This window comes from Prunus avium, chromosome 2, assembly GCF_965620075.1.
Source record: "Prunus avium chromosome 2, drPruAviu1.hap1.1, whole genome shotgun sequence".
Classification (NCBI taxonomy): domain Eukaryota; kingdom Viridiplantae; phylum Streptophyta; class Magnoliopsida; order Rosales; family Rosaceae; genus Prunus; species Prunus avium.
The window spans coordinates 23,266,302-23,279,197 of NC_142285.1; the positions used below are offsets into that span (position 1 = coordinate 23,266,302).

The 12,896-nt window shown below is 41.2% G+C and overlaps 1 protein-coding gene across 1 annotated transcript; it reads left to right on the forward strand.

The window, feature by feature from the left end:
- The first annotated feature begins 7,029 nt into the window (after window positions 1-7,029).
- On the forward strand, window positions 7,030-10,660 carry LOC148296654 (uncharacterized). Its single transcript, XM_088248593.1, has 4 exons — window positions 7,030-7,707; window positions 7,884-9,422; window positions 10,085-10,153; window positions 10,382-10,660. The coding sequence occupies exons 1-4, from the start codon at window positions 7,030-7,032 to the stop codon at window positions 10,658-10,660; spliced, it is 2,565 nt and encodes an 854-aa protein (XP_088104719.1).
- The last annotated feature ends 2,236 nt before the right edge of the window (window positions 10,661-12,896 follow it).

The following is a 12,896-nucleotide window of genomic DNA, read 5'->3' on the forward strand; positions in this document are numbered from 1 at the left end:
TCCCACTTTGCGCTCATAATTCACGTTTTATCTTCTTTTTTTAAAAAAAATAATAATAATAATAAAATGTGTGGGCTTCAGAATTCATTTTGGGTCGGTTTTTCACCTTGTTTGGGTTTCAAGGTGGGTTAATTTCATTGTGGGCTTTGGGCTTCAAATTTTTTTTTGGGTTTCAGAATTGTGTGATTAGGGTTTACTGTTTCATTTTTTGTTTGTTTGTTTGTTTGTTTTGTAATTTTTATTTTTGTAATTATTTTATTTGTGTATTTTAATTCTTGTGTGTTTTGTGATTTATATTTACTTTAGTACCTTTCATTTCTTGCTATGACATTGCTTGTTCCTAATTTTTAAACATTGAGGACAATGTTCATTTCTAGGTTTGGGGGTATTGGAGTTTAGCATGTAAATTTGATTTTTTTCCTTAATTTAATTTAATTTTTTTGCTTGTTTTTATTTTTATTTTATTTTGTTTGAGTCTTGCTTTTATTTTTATTTTGATTTTATTCACTTTCCGAACACATTTGATGAGATTGTGATAAATGTTTGCATGACTTAAATAAAAATTAGATTTCATTTTATTTTAGTGTTTTTTTTTCTTTATTAAAAAATAAAAAAAAATTTGGCATTGTTCTAGCATGATATGTTTGAAACCTTCTTTACACTTGCCATTTGTTTCATAATTTTCCAATTAAAGGATTTGCATGACCCAAAGAATTGTATCAAGCACAAATTAGACTTATATAACCATATAAAGTGAGCTTTTGAGCCTTGTACTTCAATTCATGAGTGTTATATACATACTCTTATTTTCTTGTCATCAAAGTTGTTGTTTGATCTCATTATTTATTGATTTGGTTGAACACTTAAAAGTCATTCATTCTTATGCAATTTGACTTCACGACATTTAAGAAGTGATATTAAGGCCCTCTTTGGATCGTTTGTGCCTTTCAAGCTAACCTTATGCATGCTTAAGTATGATTTTCCATTGTTAACCATTTTGAGCCTACATGTAAACCTTTTCTTTCATTTAACCAATTATATTTCCTCGCCTTAGCCTGAAAAACAAATATTTACCTTTCTAAAGAACTCATGAGCTTTAATTGGGATGTGTTTTTCATACTAAGTTTGGGAATTTCGAAGAAAAAAAAAATCACACAATTGGTGAAAGAAAAGAGAAAAGTTGTGATTAAGTGGTGGTTGAATGAAATTTCATTTTTGGGCCTTCAAAATAAATTGGTGGTTGTTCAGGAAAGGAGTGAATCAATGTAAATGAAGGGTATAAGGAGTTTTGATCAGGTAAAAGAAAAAAATCTAATCGTGATGATTCGAAGTCTTGTAAACAATTATTTTATGCTCTTGCATTGCGAGTTCCTTGGACTTTGTATTATCCATATCCTTCATTTCTTACTCACCTTACACCCTTGGCCCCATTACAACCCATGTTAAAGACCTAAATTGATCTTAAATGTCATGTGGTTGAATTGCATTCATTTTTCTACTTTTAAGTGTTTGACATCCTTCTTGAGATCATATTAATGCAAGTTCTTCATATTTCTATTGCGAGTTAAGTCCCTTATGGTTTAACTCTATTCTCATGTTTATAACTGAGTGTGCATTATAGCCCTCTTCTGAGTGATTCATTTGTGAGAGGACAACTTTGGTGAGATTTGAAGTTGAACTTATGCTTTGTATGATTTTTGAAATTGTGTGAAAACTAAGATTGGGGAATTTGTTGCATTTGGCTATCACACTACTACACTTTGAGCATATTGTGTTTAGAACTTTGCCGCTTTGTAAATAATGTCTAAAAATTGAGCTTTTATTGTTAAAACGTTTAAGTCATGTGCATGAGTCATTTCTCTTCAGAAAATGTTCGGAAAAATTGTTTTAAGTTCTTTGTGTTTCTGTGTTTGTTTTTATTTTTGGTTTTGCTTAAGGACTAACAATCTTTAAGTTTTCTAATTACTTTGTTTTACAGAGTCAGTAAAACGTTTGTGGGTATCGTATCTGTTAAACCCTCAGGAGACACAACTCCTCCTACTAGGGATGCCTAGAGGTTTAAAGGCTTGTTGCATATGCTAAATGCAATCGAGTTACCTACGAAAGTGGTTTAGTTAACTTCTAGTTTTGTTTTTAACTTTGTTTTGTGTTGTTTTGCTCGAGGACTAGCAAAATCTAGGTTTGGGGGTATTTGATCGGTTCATAATTGTATATTATTTCTTACCCTTCTAGCTTATGATTTGGTTATGTTTTTGAGTTAAACTTGTGCTTTTAATCCTTTTTGTGTTTATCTTTCAGTTAATTGAGCTTTAGGTAACAATGATGGCTTTGGAGAACATAATTCATGCAATTCAAGCATGTTAAGGCCTAATTTGGATGAATTGATGAAGAGCTTAAAGACAAATTCATTATGGCTACAGCCCCCTGCCAGTCCAGTTCCGTAGGTCATATTGCAAGCTTTGTTTCAGCAACCTACATAGCTCGGATGAGGCCACATTCTTCATGAAAGTTGCTCCAATTGGTGTGTACTATAACATATCCAAAATTCAGCCCCATTGGATAAATCTGGAGTCCGTTACCTAGCAAACATAGAACCATGCTCAGGATGGATCTTATCAGCGCGGAAAATGAGTTAGCAATTTGTTTCGGCCTTAACTTCTTCCTCCGACCTTGGATTGGCCCAAATAACATATGGCTGGAAAGAAGACATTCTGAACTTCAATTTAGAGTGCTTAAAGTCCTAATTTGATTAATAGAAGCCCAAGTTGTAAGCCCTTGAAGTTGCTGGTCATGCTGACCTCAGCATGTGCTGGTTGGATGCTTGGTCATGGTGAGCTAGGTATGAGCTATCATTTCTGGTTGGAAGCTTGGTCATGGTGACATGAAGATGAGCTAGGGCTGCTGGTGGGATCTATTGGTGAAGTGCATCAACCAATTCAAGATTTTCTAATACAAGTGCATCACCCAATTTAGATTTTCTAATACAAGTGCATCACCCATTTCAGATTTTCTAATACAAGTGCATCAACCATTTCAGATTTTATAATTCAAGTGTTGTATGCATTAGTCTTATTGAATTCTGATTTTCACTTCCCCTAGGCCTATAAATAGGGAAGTTCTCTAAGCTTGTAATAACACCCCAAGGGGGGGGAGCTCTCAAACACTTCTCTAGAGCTCCATTCCCTTCTCTCCCTCAAATTCTCTTAGTTTCCCTTTGTAGTTCTCAATTGTTGTAATAAGATCATTCTATTAAATTTTCTTTGTACTAAATATCAAACACTTTTCCTTTCTCTTCTTCTAATTCTCTAAAGCTTTCAAACACATGTTCTTCCAAAATCCTCAAAGTTCTCAAACATCTCTCTACTTCCCTTCTCTTCCAAAAGTCTCCATGTCTCAAACACTTCACAAACACATTTCTCTTCCTTCCCTAAGTTCTCAAATTCTCCAAGTTCACAAACATCCTCCAAGTTCTCAACCACTCTCTTCCAAATTCTCAAAGTTCCTAAACACTCTCTTCCAAAATCCACAAAGCTCTCAAAACACCTCTCTACTTTCTTCTCCAAATCCTCCAAGTTCTCAAACACTCTCTTCCAAATTCCCCATGTCTTAAACACATTCCCTTCCAAAATCCTCAAAGCTCTCAAACACATGTTCTTCCAAAATTCTCTAAAGTTCCCAAACACTTTCTTCTCCCTCCTCAAAGTTCTCAAACACTTCCTTTCTTCCTCAAAGTTCTCTTAGTTTCCTTAATGTTTTCTTAGTTGTAATTTATTTTTCTTTGTTATGTAAATTCTTTTCTTAAGTTTTCAAGTTGAATTAGTTTCCAAGTTTCAATTATGGTTTTTGTTCTTATTCATTATGCTTATAAGTTAATATGCTAGTTTGAATGATTGATCACCATTTAGGCTTGCATGTTAGCTATCTTGGTTTGAATTAAGAGTATACACCATGCTTTAATTCGAATTGAACTATGAATAGGAAGAGTATGTATGGACATTCGACAACAGGGATTAGATACATACTTGGTTGTTTAAAATGTTCTTCTATGCTTAATGGGTTCCTAATGCTTAATTTTAGGTTAGACAACAAATGATCAAATTAGGGAATTAGGAACACAAGGTTATGACCACACACCATGGCTTAATCATACTTTAGCTAGAATCAATCCATTAATCTAAATTGAACTTGGGAACTTATTTGCTTGAGCTACTTATTTCTTTCTTCCTTGTTTTATGTTCTTTGTTTTTGTTTCTATTTTGTGTAGGGAAACTAAATTGGATCATTCAATCACCAATCCCTGTGGAATCGACCTCGCACTTACATATGCTATACTACCAACGGTTCGTGCACTTGCGAGTATCACAAGTTGAGGATGCAGCTTAATCCATTTTGGTGGAGCTAAATCTACGCAACAGGTGGCACCGGAAAAGTAGCAGCTGAGAGAAGAGCAAGGGAGAACCTGATGGATCCTAAGGCGAAGGGGAAGTCCAAGATGTACCTAGAAGTGACAAAGGCTCTAAATGAGAAAATGCCAATTATGGAAGAACCTCCCAAGGCTATTGTGCTATGCAGCCGATGTCAATGTGAGGTCTCATTGGAGGTAGTTCTATCAAAACCCAAGGAGCCAGCCAGGGAACCGACTAAGGAGACGATCAAGGATCAAGCCCAGATAGGTAGACCAAAAAGTGCTGGGAAAAATAAGATTAAAAGTTCGGCCGGGGATTACGGTCCATATAGCCCAAGGGGCATGATGGAGACTAGGCCGAACAAACGGCCATTACATGAGTACCAAGATAGGTACGAGAGACCGCGATATCAGCCTAAGAGAAGAAATCATCAGATGCCACTCAAATATGAAGATGTAGATCCACTGAACCCAAGCCAAGATAAAAATAGAAGCATGTGGGTTTCGGTGGGAGAAGGAAAGAGTCGAGATGTGGCCTATGTATCAAGACCTCGCCCATCTAATGGTAGTGGTGTCCCAACTTTCAGGATGCCAAACACCAAGCCAGGACAATGGTATAGGAGTAGAGGTTCGAAGTTGCCCCCAATACCCTTGAGCAAAACTCAGACAAGAAGGGCTCAGAGACAATATGCTACCACTTGTAATGCGGAGTTTCAGTGGGCGGACGAGAGGCAAGCCCAACTTAACCGATTGGTCGACCTTCGAAAGAAGCTTCGACTGGAAGAGTTGGAGTTCGCCAAAGCGGATGCCGTGGCTTCGTTAGAAGTAACAGTGGCCAAGGGGATGAAAATACATCGACAATGGGTGAATGGTCAAGTTGTGGTGACAGCCTTAGATGAGCCGATGTTGGAGTTGGAGGCTCATGTGATCGGAGCTTTTGAAGCAAACAATCTTAAGGAGGAATCTAGCAAGCCAATGAAGATGTTGGATGATGGGCCATCAAAAGTTGAGAGACTTAAAAAGAATCAGCCCAAGGCCAATCCTTCGACCTCCAAGAGGCAAACACCAATTAAAGCGGTATCACCACCCGTGGTCGAGGAGAAAAAAGAAAATGACCATGAAATGGCCGAGGATGTCAGAGGAAAACCCCAGACGACAGAAGATAAGCTGACAGTAGAGGAGGACCAAGTCATGGTCGATGTCCAAACATCCGTAGTGGAAAAAAAGGCCGAACCAACGGCCAACGTAGAGACTGAAGAGACTGAAGAGACTTCAGAAGACCTAGGGGGCGCTTTGGCCAATGATGAAGAACTTTATGGGGAGAATGAAGAGTATGGTGATGACGAGTATTTTGAAGACCCCCCAGAAGAAGCTATGGAGCAACTGGCTAATGAGTGTAGGGAAGAGATTACCAAGTTGGAGAGTGAATTGAAGACAAGTAAGACCAAGGTGAAGTTTGGGGACTTCGACGAGGTCGATGCTATGGTGGTCACACTTCCACTATTTTTCGAAGCTCAGCCAGGTCAACCAAACTCCATGGATGGAGATGTTTTTGACGAAGTCGAGTCCATGGTTCGGATGGGAGAACCAAAGGAAATCAAGAGAATTCGGGAGACTCCGAAGGCAGAGGTAGCTCAACCTCAAATTGTGATACTGGGTGCGGAGAAGAAAATGCCAGAGAAAGTGTGCTTTGAAATGCCCACCAAGAAGATGTCCTCCCATCTTAAACCTTTATACGTAAATGCTCACTTTGATGGGGTCCCAGTGAGCAGAGTTCAAGTTGACACGGGAGCCACAGTGAATATCCTCCCAGCTTCAGTGATGAGGAAATTGAAGAAAAGCTCAGAAGAATTAATTCCGACTGAGACGACAGTTAGTGGTTTTGTGGGAGACACCACGATATCGAAAGGAATCATCCCACTCCAAGTCAGAGTAGGGGAAAAGGTCAGGGTGACGGCTTTCTTCGTGGTGGAAACAACAGCTCACTTTACCGCATTGTTAGGTCGAGATTGGATTCATGGAAATATGTGTGTCCCTTCCTCGCTCCATCAAACTCTACAGTTTTGGCATGAGGATGGGAGCGTGGAATTGGTTCAAGCCGACTCACGGCCTTTCATGGTTTCAGCCAACACGGTGGAGGCCAGGTTTTACGAGGATGATCTTGGTCCTCTTTATTTTACAGGGTCAGATATGAACGGCCGACCTACGGGAATCTCGGCCAAGAAGTTGATAGACTTGGGGGCACACGATGCCCAAGCAAATGGGGAGCGCCCCACGATGTCTGATTTTTTCTCTCTCAATGAGTGATACAACCACGAAGGAAGAAAAGAGAGCCGCGGTGGAAGACACTTTGAGACGGCTATATGGTTTTTGGGCCGAGAGAGCGGCCGAGCATGGATCCACCGCTCATTTGGTGGAATTCCTCCACGAAGGCCCTGAAGACGATGCACTTAAAATCGAGGAAGTAGAGTTGGCACCAAGCGCGATGGATGATTTGGAGGCGGACGTCCAAGATCCTTTGTTGGAAATCAACTTGGGGACGGAAGACAGCCATCGACCAATTTACATCAGTGGTCTGATGGAGCCAGAACTTCAAGGATTGCTTTGCTTGGGATTACACTGAGATGCCTGGACTAAGTCGTGACTTGGTCGAGCACCGTCTGCCAACAACGGAGGATTTCAAGCCCTTCAAGCAGCCACCTCGCCGAATGTCGGCGGAAGTAGAATTACAGGTCAAGGAAGAAATTGTAAGGCTTGTTAAAGCCAAATTTATTAGGCCAACAAGATATGTAGAGTGGCTTTCTAATATTGTACTTGTAAAGAAGAAAACGGGAGCAATAAGAATTTGTGTCGATTTTCGTAATCTTAATATCGCAACTCCCAAAGATGAATATCCCATACCCATGGCGGACCTCTTAGTTGATGGGGCGGCCAAGCATGAAATTTTATCCTTCATGGACGGACACTCCGGCTATAATCAAATTTTCATAGCCGAAGAAGACGTTCACAAGACAGCCTTTAGATGTCCGGGTTCCATTGAAACCTTTGAGTATGTCGTGATGCCCTTCGGCCTAAAGAATGCCGGAGCCACATATCAACAGGCAATGAATGCCATCTTCCATGACATGATCGGTCGAAACTTAGAAGTTTATATCGACGATGTGGTTGTGAAGTCAGAATCGAGACCAGGTCATTTGGATGACCTTCGGTTAGCCTTCGAGAGAATGCGAAAGCATCAATTGAAGATGAATCCAAAGAAATGTGCCTTTGGGGTTTCCGCCGGGAATTTCCTAGGATTTTTGGTACACCAAAGGGGGATCGAAATTGATAAAATAAGGCTAAGGCCATCATTGAGGCGCCGCCCCCGAAAAACAAGAAAGGATTGCAAAGTTTGCTAGGCCAAATAAACTTCCTTCGGAGGTTTATAGCTAATTCCGCCGGGAAAGTCGAGTCTTTTTCATCTTTACTAAAACTCAAGGATGAGGACAAATTTCGATGGGAAGAAGTTCACCAAAAGGCATTTGATTCCATTAAAGAGTATTTAACCAAGCCACCGGTGCTAATCCCGCCGAAGCGAGGTCGACCTTTGAAGTTATATATTTCGGCCGTAGAAAATTCCATTGGAAGTCTTTTGGCCCAAGACAACGATGAGAAAAAGGAGCAAGCGGTATACTATCTAAGCAGAATTCTAACGGCCACCGAAAGAAAATATTCACCGGTGGAGAAACTTTGTTTAGCCTTATACTTCACCGCAACCAAGTTAAGGCACTATATGTTGCCTTCCGTGGTGCATATAATCGCCAAGACTGATTTGATCAAGTACATGCTCACTCGACCAATCATTAGAGGGCGGATTGGAAAATGGACGATGGCATTGGCAGAATTTACCTTCCGATACGTGCCTCAGCAGGCCGTCAAGGGGCAAGCGTTGGCTGATTTCTTGGCCTCCCACCCTTGTGTTGAAATAGAAGACATGGACTTCTTCAAAGTCGACATGATAAGTTTATTCCCATGGCGTCTCTATTTCGACGGATCTCGAACATCAAATATGGGGGGAGCAGGTGTCATCATTGAATCACCCCAAGGATTCCGAACTCGTTATTCATTTCAATTAGACTTTGATTGTACCAACAATCAGGCCGAATATGAGGCCTTGATCATCGGGTTGGAGATTTTGAGAGAGCTTGGAATAAATAATGTGTCGATCATGGGGGATTCGATGTTGGTTCTGAAACAGCTATCCGGTGACTATAAGGTAACCAGCCAAGCATTGCTTGGCTATCATGCCTTGGCCAGCCAACTAATAGAAGGTTTTGATGAAGTGAGACTCGCTCACCTACCAAGGGAGCACAACTCACAGGCCAATGCAATGGCCCAACTGGCCTCTGGAGTTCAGATTTCTGAAGGGCTTTCTGAGGAATTATTCAAAGTTGAAAAACGATCGTTGCCCTCAGTTTTTGAAAGAGGAATACCAATAGAGGTGATGGCATTGACTGTAGCTCCAGATGACTGGAGACACGACATCGTGGAATATCTGAAATGTCCAAGTGATCCGCATTGCCGGCAGGTTCGACAAAGGGCCATAAGTTATGTGCTCAGGGATGAAGAACTTTTTCGTATTGGCTCTGACGACTTACTCATGAAATGTCTGGGAAAGATTGATCAGATGGTGTTTATGACTGAGGTTCATGAAGGAATATGCGGAGCTCATCAAGCAGGCATCAAGATGAGATGGTTGCTAAAGAGGCATGGGTATTATTGGCCGACCATCCTGAAGGATTGCATTGATTATGCCAAAGGATGCCAAGGTTGTCAAGTGCATGGTCCGGTTCAGCATGTTCCGGCCGGGCCCATGAATCCTATTGTGAAGCCTTGGCCTTTCAAGGGTTGGGCGATGGATGTGATTGACCAGATTTACCCGAAATCATCCAAGGGTCACAAGTTCATTTTAGTGGCCACAGACTTCTTTACAAAATGGGTAGAGGCCATACCACTCAAGCAAGTCACCCAAGCTGAGGTGATAGAGTTTATTGAGAAATTTATCTTTCATCAATTCGGATTACTAGAGTCTATCATGACTGACCAATGAACGGCTTTTATGGGAGAGGCTGTCAAGGCAGCCGCAAAAAATTGGGGAGTTAGGATGGTTCAGTCCACCCCATACAATCCTCAATCAAATGGTCAAGCTAAGGCCAGCAACAAGGTGATAAAAGGTTTCCTTTCGGAAATTGAAAGGTCTTGGGTTTCGATTTGTTTACCTCCACACCAATTCCGAGCTAAACAAATCGGGGGGCAATGTTTGGATGTGGTCTCCAAATCCAAGCTAAGTCAAGTGGTCTCCAAGTCCATACTTCAGAAAAATGAAGGCAGGGGGCACTACAACGGTTGGATGATCTTCAATTTTGGATATGTTATAGCCAACACAATTTTGAGCAAGTTTCGTGAAGCAATCACAACCATCCGAGGATCACATATTAAAATCAAATGCAGAAACCGAGTCTGCAGAAACCCAGCAGCCATGGCTGAACACAAAAGATGGAAACCCGTTTTGAGGCATCAGGAAAATTGAGAACAGTCTACAAATTTCACAGATTTTAGTCCTCAGGTAGACGAACAACTTTCATGAAGGAAGTTTTCTGATTGGAGCTTCCTAACTATGACTTCTGGATTTCTGAACAGTACCCTCGGTTTTGGGTCTTGAAGGAGAAGGAGGAAGAAGAAAATGAGGAAAAGAAATGTAGCCAGCATGTAAACCAAGAAGGGAGGTTTTGAACTTGGCTGAAGAAATGGCTTGGACATGAGAGGACCCACGTGGGTTTACTTTGGCATTCCCAAACTTGGTCGGCTGGAGTATTTGGTCTCTTTGCAAATTGGGTTGCAAGTGTTTGGGTTGGAATCCAATTGTCTTGTTATTTATATATATGAATGCAAGTTGCAGTCAAAAGTGGTGTTTTGTTGACTAACATTTGGACAAAGGAAGCAGCAAGTCACGTGGGAAAGCTTGGGATGCTGGATGCAAAGTGTGGGATGCAAAATGTGGGTTGCAGCATGTGGGTTGCAGCATGTGGGATGCAAAATGTGGGATGCAAAGCTTGGGATACAAAATGTGGGTTGCAATGTGCTGGGTGCAAAATAGTGGCTGCAAAGAAGGCCAAAGAGGTTGGGCGAAGGCCAAAGAGGTTGGCGGAAGGCCAAAGAGGTTGGGCGAAGGCCAAAGAGGTTGGGCGAAGGCCAAAGAAGTTGGCCAAAGTCTAGAGAAGGTTGGCCAAAGAGTTGGCCAAAGTATAGAAAGAGTTGGCCAAAGTGTTGGCTAGAGAGTTGGCCAAGGTGTTGGCCGAAAAGTTCTTTGTCTTGTTATATATATATAATTAATCAAAGCCTAATGCCATATGCTGCCAACGCCAGACCAACATACCAAGATGGCTTCATGCGATATCGAACAAAAGCTAAGATGTCTGGTTGAGTGGGGAACCCACGCGGCCGACATCCAAATACTTGGAGTTCACACGTCACTTAATGTTGGTGGGAGTCTTAACTAAGTTAGAAGCTCTAAGTTCACAACTTCTCACCAAGTGTCAAATCAAGTCCAAAGCTCAGCCTACGAAACTAAGTTCAGAAGTTCTAGCAGATGTTGTCAGCAGATGTTTTCTAGCAGATGTTTTCAACAGATGTTTTCTAGCAGATGTTGTCAGCAGATGTTTTCAGCAGATGTTTTCTAGCAGATGTTGTCAGCAGATGTTTTCTAGCAGATGTTTTCTAGCAGATGTTTTCCTACAAGTGGCGGAGTTCAAAGACAAGAAAGCATTAACATCGGGAGGATTTCCAAGACATCGGGTAGTTCGTGCCTAGAGCTCCAAAAAGCATTAATATTGGGAAGATTCCCAAGACATCGGGTAGTTCGCGCCTAGAGCTCCGGAAGGCATTAGCATCGGGAGGATTTCCAAGGCAGAATTAGTTGAATGGCCAAACCCATGAGCTGAGGAGCTCTATAAATAGGACATCAGATGAAGAAAGAAGGACCTCCGACTAAACACACAAAATCTATCTCTTTATCCTGTACTTTTCAATTCATAGTCTAGGATTTTATCTTTCAAGCTTTTCATATTATCCAAGTTCTTCGTTTTCCTAGTGTAAGCTTACTTTCTTGCAATTTAATTTCAATTGTCTTTACATTCGAATTTAATTCAAGTCTTTATCGCTTTAATCTATTTTATCGCATTTACATTTCTGTCATTTCGTTTATCGCACTTACATTTCTGTCATTTCTTTTATTGCCTTTACATTCATTACACTTATCACAAAAATCCTAAAAATATTCATACAAAGCTCAATCATCCTTGACCTCAAGGAAGAAAAAGAACCTAGGCCAAGAGGAGGTTCCTTGCTTGGCCGATCAATCGTTTGATTAAAAGTCAGAAGCGCAAACACATTCACACGATTTTTCCATCCAAGCCATCAAGTGGCTTGGTGGTGGCACGCCTACGCATCTCAAGAGAAGAAGGACCAAAAACTCCTTCCATCGGCCTACCCGGCCGAAAAGAGGGAAACAGATGGGAAGCAACACTAGGCGGATCTATAAAAAGTTCAAGAAGCAGAGGTTTGTGGTCAGAACCAGAGGTGATCAGATGGTGACAAAACAACATGCACAAAAGAAGACATTACATCCATATTTGCTAAACCCCGGTCAAGTCGCTCTTCTACCAAAGCCTCACGAACCCGTTGATTTGACCAAGTAAAATGAGGACCAGTGTAAAGATTAGAGATTAATCCATAGTCTTGCAACGTATCACAGAATTCATGGATTAGCCACAATGGTCGACCACTCTTCCCATTCTTTTCGGTAGGGGTCACCATTTCATTAAAATCACCCATGACCAACCAAAACCCTGTGACAGTAGCGTGTAGCCTACTCAAAAGTTCCCATGAATGACATCATAATTGTGCAACTGGATTACCATAAAAACCAATAATACGAAAGCCAGGAGAACAATCCCCTGAAACGAAAACATCAATATGGCCAATCAACGAGCATGCTTGCTGAACAACCTATATGGGTAGCCAAACGGAAGAAGGCCACCACTAAGACCCACACGCCCCACAGAATAGCCAGCATAATGTCGCAAACGAATTCGAACATTTTCCGTACGAACTTCAGTCATCTTAGTCTCTTGCAAGAACACAAAATCAGGGCTATGCTCCTTGAGGAGATTCCGAGGAGCCCTGAAAGTCCCCGGACATTCCAACTAAGAAGTTTCATGTATTTGGGTGGGACTGACCCACCAAATGGTCCTATGTTGAAGACTGTAACGAAAAAGGAGAATCGGGGTTACCTCTTATTTGCTTAAGCAAAGGAGATGAGGCAATATCAGCAGTGTCAGAAAGCCTCTTAACACGAGTAGTGGAAACTTCAGCACACTCGCCTAAAGTGGAAGATTTAGAAGATGCAAAACCTTTTGGGTGTGTAAAGTGTTTAGGGAGAAATTGTACCGGA